The sequence below is a fragment of the Phodopus roborovskii genome, unplaced genomic scaffold (assembly GCF_943737965.1).
Source record: "Phodopus roborovskii unplaced genomic scaffold, PHOROB, whole genome shotgun sequence".
Taxonomy (NCBI): Eukaryota; Metazoa; Chordata; class Mammalia; order Rodentia; family Cricetidae; genus Phodopus; species Phodopus roborovskii.
Window position 1 is genome coordinate 209,066 of NW_026126748.1, and position 14,912 is coordinate 223,977.

Here is a 14,912-nt window from a genome sequence, read left to right on the forward strand (position 1 = left end):
GAACTTTTTTTTTTTTTAAGTCATACTCTTCTTCATCTGTTTTGATATGTTTAGTTCTTTTTGGTGTCGAGTCCCTAGATTCTGGTTTATCATACTCTTATTTCTATTGTTGGGCATTTTCTTCTATTTCTGTCTTCCCATCACTTATTCCAGTGTGTGAAGGTGGAGTTTCTGTCTCTCTTTACGCTGCTGTCCTGGTGAATGTAGTTGGGTCAGGAGTTCGATGTCTGCAACCATGGATAATCCAAGTTCTCTTGGAGATTGCTCCCCTGGCAGAGGCCAGTTGGTGGGGTTCAAAGTGTAGCATCAAGGTGTACCTGAGTGGATAGGTGGGTCCAGTGGGTTCAGAGCAGAGCCAGGAAGTTCCACAGAAGTGGAGGGTTTGTTGCAACCACACTTTTTCCCAGTGCCAAATTTCATATCAGAGACACACAATTTTTTTTTTCTTGTTTTTTTGCACATGGCCTTTGCTGTGGTGTATGGCAATTGCTTTGTGTGATACACTGTTTGTGATTGTAGTTGATTATATTGATTACATACATTAAAAGGAATGAAAAACTTTTTTTTTTTTTAAGGAAAATAACAGTGGAGGAAAATTGTCGATTGGAGAAAGAGGAAGAACTTTTCAAAGTCAACAAGAGAACCAACCATGTGAACAAAGAACTAGACACCTATAGGTAAGACATCCTCTTTCTTATTTTGATGCTTGGCATCAGGAAGCAGTAAAATAAAATGGCTTTGTTGTTTTGTTTGATCTCAGACAAGGTCTCTGTATCCCTGACCCATCCGGAACTCTTTCTGGAGGCAGACTTGCCTTGAACTCAAAGATCTGCCTGCCTATGCCTACCAAGTGCTAGGACTAAAGGCTTGTGTGTCCTAACACAACTACTAAGTGAATTGGCATATTTTTGTTTCATTACTTTGTATTTGAATTTCGTGGAATTTTGTTGATATTCAGAGAATATAAAAAGGAAAATTTTCTTTTTGGGGATTTTGACATATAAGTATAAGCATATTTTATGTTAACATGAAGAAGTTTATAAATAGGTATGGATGTTGTGTGTGTTGGCACTGGGAGGTGGAAAAGAATGGTCACAAGATCAAGACCAATATTGGCTAAATCGTGAGCTTGAAACTAGCTTGACCTGCATGAGACCCTGTCGTCAAGAAGGACATGATGAGCAGTTAATTCAAGCTCATTCATGAATATTTTTTCAGCTGGGAAAGAATATACACAGTATTAGCATTCAGCAAGTTTGCCATGAAATGAACAAGCCACTCTTAGAATTTTAGTAAATGCTTAGCTAGTCTTTGGTTCAGTCCTCAGTGGACCTGAGGAAACACTAGAATGTCTGTTAGAGGATCACCACAGCAACTTGAGTCATAAGACACTTCTATCAACCTTAGGAAGGGTAAGTTTGGGCTTTGTCTAAAAGGACAAATTACTTTTTTGTTTCATAAAGACAGTAAGTTAGTTATACTTTTACCTCTTAAGAGTTCCTCTCCTGAGCTGAGCATTGGTGTCAGAGGCAGGTGGATCTCTGTGAGTTCAAGTCCAGCCTGGTCTACAGAGCCAGTTCTAGGACTGTTGGGGCTTCAGAGAAACCCTGTCTTGAAGTAAACAAACAAACAAACAAACAAAACAAAACAAACAAAAACGATTTCCTTTTCTGGGACTCTGTTAATTTTATAGGATCTGAGTTTATCTTTCATGATTTTGAGTCCTGAAAATGAAAACCAGATGATCAGGCATGCTTGCATGTGCCTGAGACTTTTGCACTTAGGATGGAGGCATGGTAAGATTGTAACTGAGCCCCTGAACAGGCTGCTTGAGACCTTCTGTACTGTGTAAATTTTTGTGACATCGTGTTAGGCACATCCAAGTAATAGTGCTCACATAGTTTAATTGACATTAGACTTAGGGGAGGAGAAGATGGTCTTTAATACCTGTCAGCATCTCTCAAAAGAGGAGTCTTGTGGTTATAATTAAATAAGGAAGAACACTCAGTAATATTCTTGTAGCCACATGCTGTTATTCTTTATTATATGTCAGCACAGTGGAGTAACTATTTGTTCCATGTAGACGGCGTGCCAAGGATATCGAAGAAGAATTGGAGAGAACAATTTGCTCCTATCAAGTGCAGGTATGTGTGTCAAGTGACAGCTGTATATGCAGTTAGAGCACTCTGACTGGATAGAATTGATGCAGGACTGTAGCTTTCATCACTCCTGAGGTGTTTTGTGAAACTGAAATATACACAGGGAGCCAAAGATGCTGAAATAAAAAACTTCTGCAGCTTTCCTTTCTTTTGGAATGAGTATTATACAGCACAGCACTGTCTGGCACCATCACAGTCCCATGTTGTGCTTGTTATCTGTTCCTTGGAAACTCTAGTAGTTGATCATCTTCTGCAGTTTGTTGGCATTAAAAACCTTATGTTCAGGTTTGTTTAAAATTTCAGGAGAGAAAATCATCTGTATATGTGAAATTATGCTTTCAAAATGGTTATAATGCTTCAGAGATGCCTCGGCAGTGGGAATTATGGTTTGGGCCATGAATTTTAGTGGTGGCAATGAAAGTTTTTTATTTATGAATAATTTTAATAACTGTTTTTTAGGTTATGGCTCATGAACAAAGGGAACATGACTATTGGGTAAGTTTTTAAGTCCCCTAACATATACTATTCATGTTATATTAGTTAAAGGTATAGACGGTATTTAAAAATAATCACTTTCTATGAATTTTATTAATTTTACCAGTATTTAAATCATATTTAGGCCAGACCATAGGAAGCACTGAGAATTAATCTTTTATTTCTGTGCTTTACTTGTACATTTCCCTCTGAATATAATTAGTTTTAAAATCACAAAGTCTTGAGAAGGAGTTTTGGGGGTTGGAGAGAGAGCTCAGTATTTCAGCTCAGCACTTGCTGCTCTTCCAGAGGACCAGAGCTGTGTTTGGTTCTGAGCAAGTCAGATGATTCACATTTGCCTGTCTTCTACTTCCAGGTGAATTTAGACCCTCTTCTGTCCTCTTAAGACACCTCCAATCACACTCATGTGTGCATGCACACACACCTAACATGTGTACATCTTCATATTTATGTGTCATACAGTGAGCACCTTATAAGTCCAGGTATATCAGAGTCAGGAGAAACACTTATGCACATAAAACTAAATAAAATTTTAAAACAGTTAAGTGAATTGTAACATTTTACTAGCTCAGGGTATTGTACTGAATTCCTTTTTGTTTAAAATTGATTTTTATGATTACAATTGGAAAATAATTACACACAGAGAAACATCCTTTTTGGAGCAGGGGTTTGAGGCAAGGTTTCTTTGTGTATTGATGGCAATCCTGGAATTAGGTCTGTAGACCAAGGTGGCCTTAGTGATGCACCTGCCTCTACCTCCTTTGTACTGGGATTAAAGTTGTGCACCACCATTGCCTAGCTAAAAAAATTATAGTAGTAAAATATATTTAAGCTATATTTACGGTGGATGTTAAGTGCATTAGTTGGCTAAAGTCAATTCTCATGTATATTGCAAAGTTATTGACAGTAGTGTCCCTTTTATTTGAAGAGTGTTAGTATTTGCTACTTATAAATGGTAAGCTTACATTTTGCATTGATCTATCTAATGTACTCTATATTCTATATCTGATCTGTAGAGTCAACAGAATGGGAAGCATGTAGAATACCATATGTTTGGCTTTTATTAATGATTATTTGAGAGTATTGCAGGTTCTTGGTATTTATTATAACTAAGTTGGGCATGGTGCTGCACACTACCAACAAATACACACATACAAATAATAACTGCTGCAATTGTGTTTGTGAATGGTCTTATACTTAATAGTAGTGTGATATGTACAGATTGTATTTAGTTATTAAAATTGACCTGTATTGTCATTCTGTGAAACTGTTTTAGACATTTGTAATTTCCAGTATTATGGACCTAAGGACCATCCATTTCCATTGACTTTGCTCTATGTTAGTCTGCTAGCCACTTATGATTGGATATTTTCATCATCAAATGATTTTAGGCTCTGATACTGCATTTAAACAGCAACATTAATTGTCAAGTACCAATAAAACTCCAGCTTTACATTTATGCATTTGTATGGCTTAAAACTCATTCCCTTTTTGAATAATTCCCAAAATTAAAAATGTTTTATATTGACTACAATAAGTGCCAATTCTCTTTTATTTATTTATAATATTTATTTATTTTTCTTATTTTATATATGAATCCCAGTTTCTGCTCCATCCCTTCCTGCTCCCTTTCTTCTACCCTCCCATGCCCAACCACCACCCTCAAATAACATCTCCCCACTCCACATGTAGGGTGATGAGTTCTTGGGTGGGTCATCTAAATCTGTCAAATCATTTGGAGTAGGAACTAGGCCCTCCCTCTTGCCTCTAGGAGAAAGGAGTATCACTCCATGGGGTACATGCTCCAAAATCCTATTATGGATCAGGGATACATCCTGGTTACACTGTCAGAGGTCCTTTAGACTGGCCAGGCCTTCTGAGACCCATGTTTAGGGGGTCTGAGTTGTTCCAATGCTGGATTCCTAGCTATCACTCTGGGACCCATTAGCTCCTCCTTGTTTAGGTCAGTTGTCTCTATGTGTTTCTATAGCCTGGTTTTGTCCTCCCTCTCTGCATCTGGATTCCAGTTTGGCTCAGTGTTTACCTGTGTGTATCTGCTTCTATTTCTATCAGCTTCTAGATGAGGGCTCAATTATTGTACATAAGTAAGTAATCAATCTCTTTATCAGGGAAGGGCATTTATAGTAGCCTAGCAAATGTTGCTCAAATTGTAAATTGGGATGAGACTTGTAGGTCTCTGTACATTTCTCTGTAATCATTTTTTATAGAATCCTATAATGGCTCCCTATTTTATGGTATTTCTCTCTCTCTCTTTTTCTCGTCTATTCCTTCCCTGACTCAATCTTTCTAGTCTCATGTCATGTGTTTTCCTCTCCTGCCCTTCTCTTTCTCCTAGTCCCCTATGCACTTACTGCCCCACCACTCTGAATATTCTCAGGAGATCTTTTCCTCCCCCCCATGAGAGATCATGTATGAATCTCTTAGAAATGTCTTGTATCCTAGTCTCATCACTGGCACTGTAAATTATAAGCCAGTGATCCTTTGCTCTATGTCTAAAATCCATATAAGTGAATAAGTACCATGTCCCTCTTTTTGTTACTGGGTTACCTCATTCAGGATGGTTTCTTCAAGTTCCATCCACTTGACTGCAAAGTTCAATATTACATTCTTTCTTTCTGGCAGAGTAGTAATCCATTGTGTAAATGTGCCACATATTCATTATCTATTCTTCTGTTGAGGGGCATCTAGGTTTGCTTCTAGATTCTTGCAATTACAAATAATGCTGCTATGAATATAGTAAACAGATACCTTTTTTGCATGGATGTGGATCATTTGGGTATATGCCTAAGTGTGGGATTGCTGGGTCCTGTGATAGACTGATTCCCATTTTTCCTTAGAATCACCATAATGATCTACAAAATGGCTGTACATGTTTGCACTCCTGACAGCAGTGTAGGGGTTATCCTGTTTCTTCATATCCTCTCCAGCATAAGTTCTCATGGTGTTCCTAATTTTAGTATTTCTGGTAAGATGTTATCTCAAAATTGTTTTGATTTGCATTTCCTTGGTAGCTAAGGATGTTGAGTACTTTCTTAAGAGTCTTGAAGCCTTTTTGATTTCCACAATTGAGATTTCTCTCTTCAGATCTGTGCTCCATTTTTAATAGGTTATTTGGTGTTTGGTTACTAGTTTCTTGAGTTCTTTGTATATTTTGGAGTTCGGCCCTCTCTCCGATGTATGATTGGTGAAGATCTTTTCCCAGTCTGTGGGCTGTTGTTGGGTCTTGTCAAGTGTCCTTTGCCTTACAGAACCTTCTCAGTTTCAGGTGCTACCATTTATTAATTGTCTGTGCTAACGGAGGTATGTTAAGAAAGCAGTCTCCTGTACCAATTTTTCAAGGGCACCTCCTACTTTCTCATCTAAGAGGTTCAGTGTGGATGGATTTATGTTGAGGTCCTTGATCCATTTTGACTTGTGTTTTATGTATGGCTATAGACATGGGTCAATTTGCAGTCATCTACAAACTATCATCCAGTTGTGCCAGCACTATTTTTTGAAGATGATTTCCTCTGCTCATTGTATGCTTTTAGGTGTTTTATCAAAAATCAGTTGTTTGTAGGTGTGTGGGTTAATGTCAGAATTATTTATTTGATTATATAGATCTACTTGTATATTTTTCTGCCAATACCAGGCTGTTTTCAAGAGTACATCTCTATAGTAAAGCTTGAAATCAGAGATGGTCATGCCTCCTGAAGTTCATTTATTGTACAGGGTTGTTTTTTTATACTCAGTCATTTTTTTCTCCATATGAACTTGATTATTATTGTTTTAAGATCAGTGATAAATTGTGTGGGGATTTTGACAGGGATTTCATTGAAACTGAGAATGTTTGTGGTAAGATTTCCATTTTTACTATGTTTATCCTACCTATCCAAGAGCATGGGAGATCTTTCCATTTTCTGGTATCGTCTTTAATTTCTTTCTTTAGAGTCACAAAGTTCTTATTATATAGGTCTTTTACTTGTTTGGTAAGCTTTACAACAAGATACTTTATGTTGCTTGTGGCTATTGTAAAGGGTGATGTTTCTCTGATTTCTTTCTCTACCTCTTTGTCGTCTGAATAAATTAGGGTTACTGATTTTTTTAAGTTTATCTTGTATCCTGCTACTTTGCTGAAGGTGTTTGTCAGTGGTAGGAGTTTCTTGGTAGAGTTATTTTGGGTCACTTATGTAAACTATCATGTTACCTGCAAATAGTGACAGATTGACTTCTTCCTTTCCAATTTGTATCCTCTTGATCTCCTTTTGTTGTCTTATTGCTTTAACTAGGACTTCAAGTACATTATTGAAGAGATATTGAGAGTAAGAGAGCAGCATTGTCTTGTTCCTGATTTTAGAGGAATTGCCTTAATCTCTCCACTCTGTTTGATGTTGGCTGTTGGTTTACTGTATATTGCTTTTATTCATTTAGATATGTTCCTGTTATCCCTGATCTCTCCAAGACCTCTATCTCAAAGGTTTTTCAGCATCCAGTGACATGATTACGTTGTTTTCCTTTTTCAGTTTGTTTATATTGTAGATCACATTGATAGATTTTCATATGTTGACCTGTCCCTGTCACCCAGGGATGAAGCCTATTTAGTCATGTTGGATGATTTCTCAGATGTGTTCTTGGATTCGATTTTCCAGTACTTTATTGAGTATTTTTGCATCAATATTCATGAGGAATATTGGTCTTTAGTTCTCTTTTTTGTTGTGTCTTCTTTTGGCTTAGTTACCAAGGTAATTGTGGCCTTGCAAAAGGAGTCTGGTAATTAACATTCTACTTCTATTCTGTGAAACAATTTGTGGAGTTACGTTATTAGCTTTAGCTGGAATTTATGGTAGAATTCAGCACTGAAGCCATCTGGCCCTGGACTTTTTTTGGTTGGGAGGCTTCCAATGACTGCCTCTATTTCAGTGGGGATTATAGGTATTTTTAAGGTGCTCATCTGTTCTTGATTTAATTTTAGTTAGTGATAGTTATTGAGAAATTTGTCCATTTACTTTGAGTTTTTAAATTTTCTGGAGCATAGGGTTTCAAAGTATGACCTGAAACTTGTCTGGATTTCCCCAGTGTCGGTTGTTATGTCTCCTTTCTTGTTTCTGATTTTGTTATTTTGTGTATTCTCTCTCTGCTTTTGTGTTAGTTTGGATAAAGATTTGTCTATCTTGTTCATTTCCTCAAAAAGTGAACTCTTTATTGCATTGAGTTTTGTATTGTTTTCCAAGATTCTACTTTATTGATTTCAGCCCTCAAATTATTTCCTTGCTTCTATACCTCTGGGGTGAGTTTGCTTCTTTTTGTTCTAGGGCTTTCAGTTTTGCTGTTAATTCTCTAATGTGACTATTCTCAGTTTTCTTCATATGGGCACTTAGCTCAATGAACTTCCCTCATAGCACTCTTTCAAGGTGTCCGATAAGTTCGCATATGTTGTGTCCTCATTCTTGTTGAATTCTAGGAAGTCCTCCATTTCTTTCATTATTTCTTCTGTGATCCAGGGGCAATTGTGCACTGTTCAGTTTCTGTGAGTTTGTAGGATTTCTGCGAGGTGTGTTGTTGTTGAATTCCAGCTTGAAAGCATGGCGGTCTGATAAAATACAGGGGACTATTCCAATTTTTTGTATCTGTTGAGGTTTGTTATGTGGTCGATTTTAGGGAAGGTTCCATGTGGAGCAGAGAGGAAGGTACATTCTTTTGCGTTTGGTTGGAATGTTCTATAGATGACTGCTAAACCCAATTGAGACATAACTTCTGTTAGTTCTTTTGATTATTTGTTAAGTTTGTATCTGGTGGAAATGTCTAGTGGTGAGATTGGGGTGTTGAATTATCACACTGTGAGTATGTGAGGTTTTATGTAAACTTTGAGTTTTAGTAGTGCTTCTCTTACAAATGTGGGTGCCTTTGTATTTGGGACATATATGTCCAGAATTGAGATTTTGTGCTGATGGGTTTCTCTACGGTGAATACGAAATGACTTTATTCATCTGTTTTGATTGATTTTGGTTAAACATCTAACTTATTACATATTAGGAGAGCCACACCTGCTTGTTTCTTGGGTCCATTTGATTGGAAGTTCTTTTCACTACCCTTTGCTATGGGTTAATGTTTGCTTTTGAAGCTTATCTGTGTTTCTTGTATTCAGCAGAAAGATGGATTCTGTCCTGCTATCCATTTAGCCTGTGTCATTTTATATGTGATTTAATACCATTAATGTTGAGGGAAAGTAAGTACCACTGATTGTTAATGCTTATTTGCTTTAGATATTTTGTTGGCCATGGTATTCTGAATATATTTGCCCTGTTTTTAAGTTGGGTTCTGATGAATTGGGGTCATCTATTGCCTATGTCTTCATGAGCCTAGATAACTTCCTTGTGTTGGAGTTTTCATTACAGAAGTTTCTGTAGGCCTGGATATGTAGATATGTATTGTGAAAATCTGGCTGATTCTTTTTTCTGTCTATAGTGATTGGGAGTTTTGCTGGCATAGTATCCTGGGGTGGCATCCATGGACTTTTAGCACTTTTAGAACCACATATCCAGGACCTATGGTCCTTGAGAGTTTCCATGGAAAAGTCTGGTGTAATTTTGACTGGTCTGCCTTTATATGTTACCTGGTCTTTTTTCTTTGCTGCTCTTAAAATTCTTTCTTCATTCATATGTTTGATTATATGTGTCGAGGGGTTCTTTTTCCTTGGTCCAGTTTATTTGTTGTTCGATATACTTCTTGTATTTTCATGGACGTATCCTTTCCAACTTGGATAAGTTTTCTTCATTGATTTTGTTGAACATGATTTCTGCTCCTTTGAGCTGGGCTTTTTCAAGTTCTTCTATACATATTATTGATAGAGTTGGCCTTTTCACAGTGTCCAACATTTCTTGGGTGTTTTCTGTTAAGGAGTTGTTGGAGTTAAGATTTTCTTTGGTCAATGAATCATTTCCTCCTGTTTATCTTCAGTGCCCGAGATTCTCTCTTACATCTCTTGGTTTTTGTTGGTTATGCTTACATCTATAGTTCTTATTATTTGTGCAATTTTTCTATTTCCAGCATTCCCTCAGTTTGTGTTTTCTTGATTGTCTCTATTTCAGTTTTCAGGTTTTGAACTGTTGGAATTATTTCCTTCATCTGTTTTTTTCTTGACTTTTCTTACTTTCTTTAAGAAATTTGTTCATTTTTTTCCATTTTTTTTGCATATTTTTCCTTTCATTTCTCTAAGGGATTTTCTCGTATAGTCTCTGAGTGCCTCTGTCATTTTTATGACGATATTTTCTAAGTCCTCCTCTTCTGCTTCATCTGCTTTCAAGTCTTCAGGTCTAGTAGTTGGTGTAGATTCCCTAGATTCTGATGACTTCCTTCTTGTCTTTCTATTGTTAGGTGTTTTCTTGTATTGTCACCTTACCTTCACTTCTTCCAATGGGTACATGTGGGGTTTCTCTCCTGTTTATGCTACTCCCCCAGTGGGCTTAAGTGTGTCAGGAGTTCGATGTCTGTATCTCTGTGTGGTCCAAACTCTCTAGGAGCTTACCTCTCAGGCAGGGGCCTGGCAATTGGGGTCAATGATCAGGTAGGCAGGGACTCAGTTGTCCAGCATGGATAGTCTGGTCTCTGGCAGAGGCCTGGCTATTTAGGTATCAGGCAGAGGCCAGGCGATGGGATTCAAAGATTATGCAGGAGGGGACTTGATGTGGTTTAGTGTGCTCAGAATAGATCCAGGAAGTTCCCTGAAGTTGGCGGGATTATTGGACCTGCTCTGTGGTCCAGTGCTCAATGAAAGCAGTGGGACAGTGGCCTAGTTAGGGCACAGGTTGGGGTGAGGGCAGATTCTGGGTGGGTGGTTTGTGGATCAAAGTTCTAGGAGTGTTCTCGATGGCTACTGGATGTAGGTGGGAGCTACATTCATGGCTAACCCGGAAGTTTCCAGGGAAGGGTATGGCAGGGATTGGACCTGAACTGGTCCCAGATTCACCTCCAGCAGGGTCCCGGTCATGAGGGCCAAAGATCAGGTAGGCGGGGACTCAGGGTGGTCCTGCATGGATAGGCATTCTGGGAGAGGTCTGGCACTCCAGCAGAAGTCAGGAGATGGGGGTCACTGAAAGAAGCATGGTGATGGGGGTGAAAAAAGATAAGTGCAGATTCTTAACCTGTTTTTAGTCGTGAAGTTATATGCCATCATGCTCTAGACATTTGAGATTTTATAGATATAGTTTCAAAATCTATTATTTTCTTCAAGCTGGAAGCTCGTGCTTTGGAAAGAAACGTCAATGAATTAAAGAGAAAAAATGCTCTGATGAGACAAAAGTAAGTATTCATAAGAATACTTTATTTGAAATAGTTTCTTCATTGTGTAATGCTTGTATAAATATATTTTTTTAAAATAAATGTAGTAAATTTCATAATGTTATAAAATATCTGGTCAGTTTTAGTACTATGAAGTTTAATTTGTGTGAAATACTTTTGTTTGGTTAGTTCAGGGACACTTCAAGATGCTTTTACAAATCACACTATTAAAAGTGTCAGGTAAAAACATTACAGAATGATGAGTGTAGAAAAAACAAGAGTGGGCAAAAGAAAGGATGCCTTTCTGACACTGTGATGCTTTCTCAGAGTACTTCATTCCTAGTAAATAAAGCTGTTCTATTTCAAGTCTAAGAAACAGGAATTAAGTAGCACTTTTTTAGAAATGTAACACTTAAAGATACAAACTTTAGAAATGCAATAGTCTCCTCATTTAGTGGAATTTTAAATTTTACAAGGGGAAGTGTGGGTAACTCAGAGCAGTTCTGCACTGTTGCCCTGACCTTTTCCTTTCAGAGTCAGTTAAAGCCCCTGCCTCAGTTTCCTTAGTCATAAAATGACACATTTCTACTAGTTTATCTAGTATGTTCTACTTCATGAATGTATGTATACTCTGTAAGATAGCACTCAACCAAGTACAATTTATAAAAACATCCAGTTGTAAACATGAGCACCTCTAAGAAGAAGCCAGACCTCCATAAGAAGTGTGGAACTGTAGAAATGGATCTGGGCAGATCAGTGGTTGTTCTTTTTCTTTTCTTTTTTTTTTTTCAGCAGATTTTGAGCTTGGAACTGCTTTGGAATTGGCCTTTGCCTAAAATGTGGTGTTTCTTTCTGATGAGTAACATAGATATATTTGTTTTTTGTTTGCAGACTAACTAAAGCAGGATATTCACCTGATTTTATAAAGACAGCATTTGGCAGAGGTAGTGTTTTTTATAACCCATATTTTAAATACATATCATGTATCCATATATATTGTATATAATAGTTTAGTTTAGTTTAAATTAACATTTTCACCCAACAGTATTTAGGATTTTGTAGTGGTGATTTTATTTGAAATTGTTTCATTAACTCTGGGTTTTGGCTTATTAGCATTAATGAAAATGACTGATACCTCATTTTCTCAGGGAAATGTCCTGACAGGTCCTTTAAAGGCACAGTGCTATTAATAAGGTACCATTAGTTATTTTTGGGGAGAATGAATGAGAAGTATTTAAGTGGAATAGCATTGTGACTACATATTAACAATACTTTAAGAATTTTTGAATGGTTATTTTAATTATCAAGCAAATTTCAGAGTATTGATTTAAAAGTTAAGACAAGGTCTAGAGTTTGATGACTGTAATAATCCCAGGGAGCTTAGCCCTTCAAAGATGTATTTAGTACCTCTGCTGGTGATTTACTAAGTTAGCATTTTAATGACTTCCAAAGAGCTAATCATTTGCATTGTGCTTTCCAGTTGAAGTGGAATTAAAGAGAAATCTTCATGGGTAGAATATACCTTCAACTACCTATGGACGTCAGCAATCATTTTGAGAGTCATATTTCACTAAAATGTAAATATATATTACACTGCAAATATTGAAGACTTCAAGTAGTAACAATGCTTGGAGTGGGACAAATATATAGACGATGCCACTATGATGGGTCAACCATGCTTTGATCGTCTCTGTAGACCATTTGTTGGGATGGTACACACTCTGTAAGATTTACTGTACTTGAAACAGGAATTCCCTGGTGTTTAATTTCCTTTTGTTGCTGATTTTGTTGATTTTTTTTTTTTACCTTTGGAAGCATAATCACAATTGGGAATGATGAATTTGTAAAATGATAGGGGTCTCAGTCATCTGGATTATATATTGAATACATGGTGATATTTGAGTCTTTAACTTGAAGAATTCAAAAGTAATTTCTGATTCTCCACAGTATTTTATGAATTTGTTTACTTTTATAATCTGACTTTTACTTGGGCAGTGTTGGTGTATGGCTTTAGTCCTAGCACTTGGGAGGCAAAGACATGTAGATCTCTGATTTTGTGTCTAGCCTGGTCTACAGAGTGATTTCCAGGATAGCCAGAGCTACACACAGAGAGATGCTCTTTCAAAAAACTAAAAATCAAAACAAAATAAAACCTCCCAAACTGTGTCTCCCAAACTGTGTGACTAGAACATTTCATGGTTGGCCATGACCTATGTGGCTCTGACTTAAATCAAGCACTTTCACATTGCAAACCTTCATGTATGTAGTAGGTTTTTTTCCCCCGGCGCCTGGGCCCACCACCACCCTAGCCCCAAATAACACACAGAGACTCTATATTTGATATAATGCTGTTGGCCAGGTACTAGTTTCTTATTGGCTAGTTCTGTCTTAAGTATTAACCCATTTCTGTTAATCTAAGAATTTCCAAGTGGTTTCATCTTACGGGGAATGGGGTCGGCATCTGGTCTCCCCAGTCTCTCCATGCTGACTCCTCCTTACTACTTCCTGGAATCCTTCTTGTCTCCTAGTACTACCTGTCTTGCTTTCCTATTGACCAACAATACTTTATTCATTAACCAGTATGATAAGGTGATGGGAGATGTCACTCTGTAAATACGTTTATCATACTGGTTAAGTTGGATTATTGGGAAGTATATGGTCACAAATTTCCAAAAATATCTGTGTATGTTGTCAGACACGTTTGAATCGTACTCTGAGTCAAAAAGGGAAATCATTTTCATTTTCAGGTAATTGGGTATGCATACCCAATTCCAGGCCAGCTAGGGGTACATAATGAAACCATTTCAGAAAACAAAATAAAATGCAACACAAAAAATGACAAGATAACAAAGAAACACAAAAAGCATATGCACATCATCCTCCCTCAATCCTATAGTGACTCCTAAATACCAACAGCAACCTTTGTTTAACTTGTGTGGCTATATACAGTAGATAGTAGTTTGGCATTGTGTGTGGTTCTGTTGTTTTTTGTTTGGTTTTATGTAAAATACATCTTGAGAGTTGTGTTATTTACCCAGGTAAAATTTCTCTAGAGCTTGTATCCTGCCTTCCACATTGAACATATAAATATAAAAATAAGCACCATTCCACTCAAACTTATGACCTTCCTATTTTAAAAATCAGAATTGTTTTTGAGATGAACAGGTGACTCAGCTTTTAAAAGCACATATTGCTGTTGCAGAGGACCTGAGTTCAGTTCCTAGCACACATATTGAATAGCTCATGGTCCATGTAAACTTCATCTTTAGAGGATCCAATGCCTCTGGCCTCATTGGCCACTGTACCTTTCATGGACATGACCCCCATGTTGATAGAAAGGTAGAAAGAAAGAATAAGAGGAAGAAAGAAAGAAAGAAACACACACACACACACACACACACACACACACACACACACGCCAATTTAAAAAGAAAACCTTGAAAATATCAGAATTCTTTACATAGGTGTAAAGCTGAGGGAATTCAAGGTGTGAGTATTTATATATGCACCTTATGCTGTTATTTTAATAAACTTCTAATTTGTTGAAAAGCTTCAAAAACACCATGCTCTGTTCAAATATGTGCAGTGTTCAGGGCACATATTAGACATAAGCTGACAGACAGTAGGATAACACAATGAGAGCTGTTGAATGTGATTCTGACTTATGGCTCAGCTAATTGGATCTGCATTTAAGACTGCTGTTATTATCATTGTCATTATTATTATTATTATTATTATTATTATTATTATTATTTTCTTTTAGATGTCGATCCCAGTTCTCTCCCTCTCCCTCCCTCCCTACCTCTTACCCTCTCTCCCCCTTCACATGTACCCTGACCACCCTCCACTCCCATCCCCCCACCCAATTCCACATGTAGGGCAATGCCATCCAGGTGGGGACATATAAATCTGTCAAGTCATTTGAAGTAGGGACTAGGACTTCTTTCCTGTCTCTAGGTTAAGGGAGTGCCCTCCATGGGA

General features: G+C 37.3%; 1 protein-coding gene across 1 annotated transcript in view; it reads left to right on the forward strand.

The window, feature by feature from the left end:
• The window catches only part of LOC127214547 (melanoma inhibitory activity protein 2-like), a gene marked incomplete at its 3' end in the record, with an annotated part of 82,654 nt that overhangs the window by 39,782 nt on the left and 27,960 nt on the right, over window positions 1-14,912 (forward strand). Inside the window, 4 exon segments of the mRNA XM_051174930.1 lie at window positions 576-677; window positions 2,084-2,144; window positions 2,619-2,654; window positions 10,885-10,944. Of these exon segments, the coding sequence (XP_051030887.1) occupies window positions 576-677; window positions 2,084-2,144; window positions 2,619-2,654; window positions 10,885-10,944 (259 nt within the window).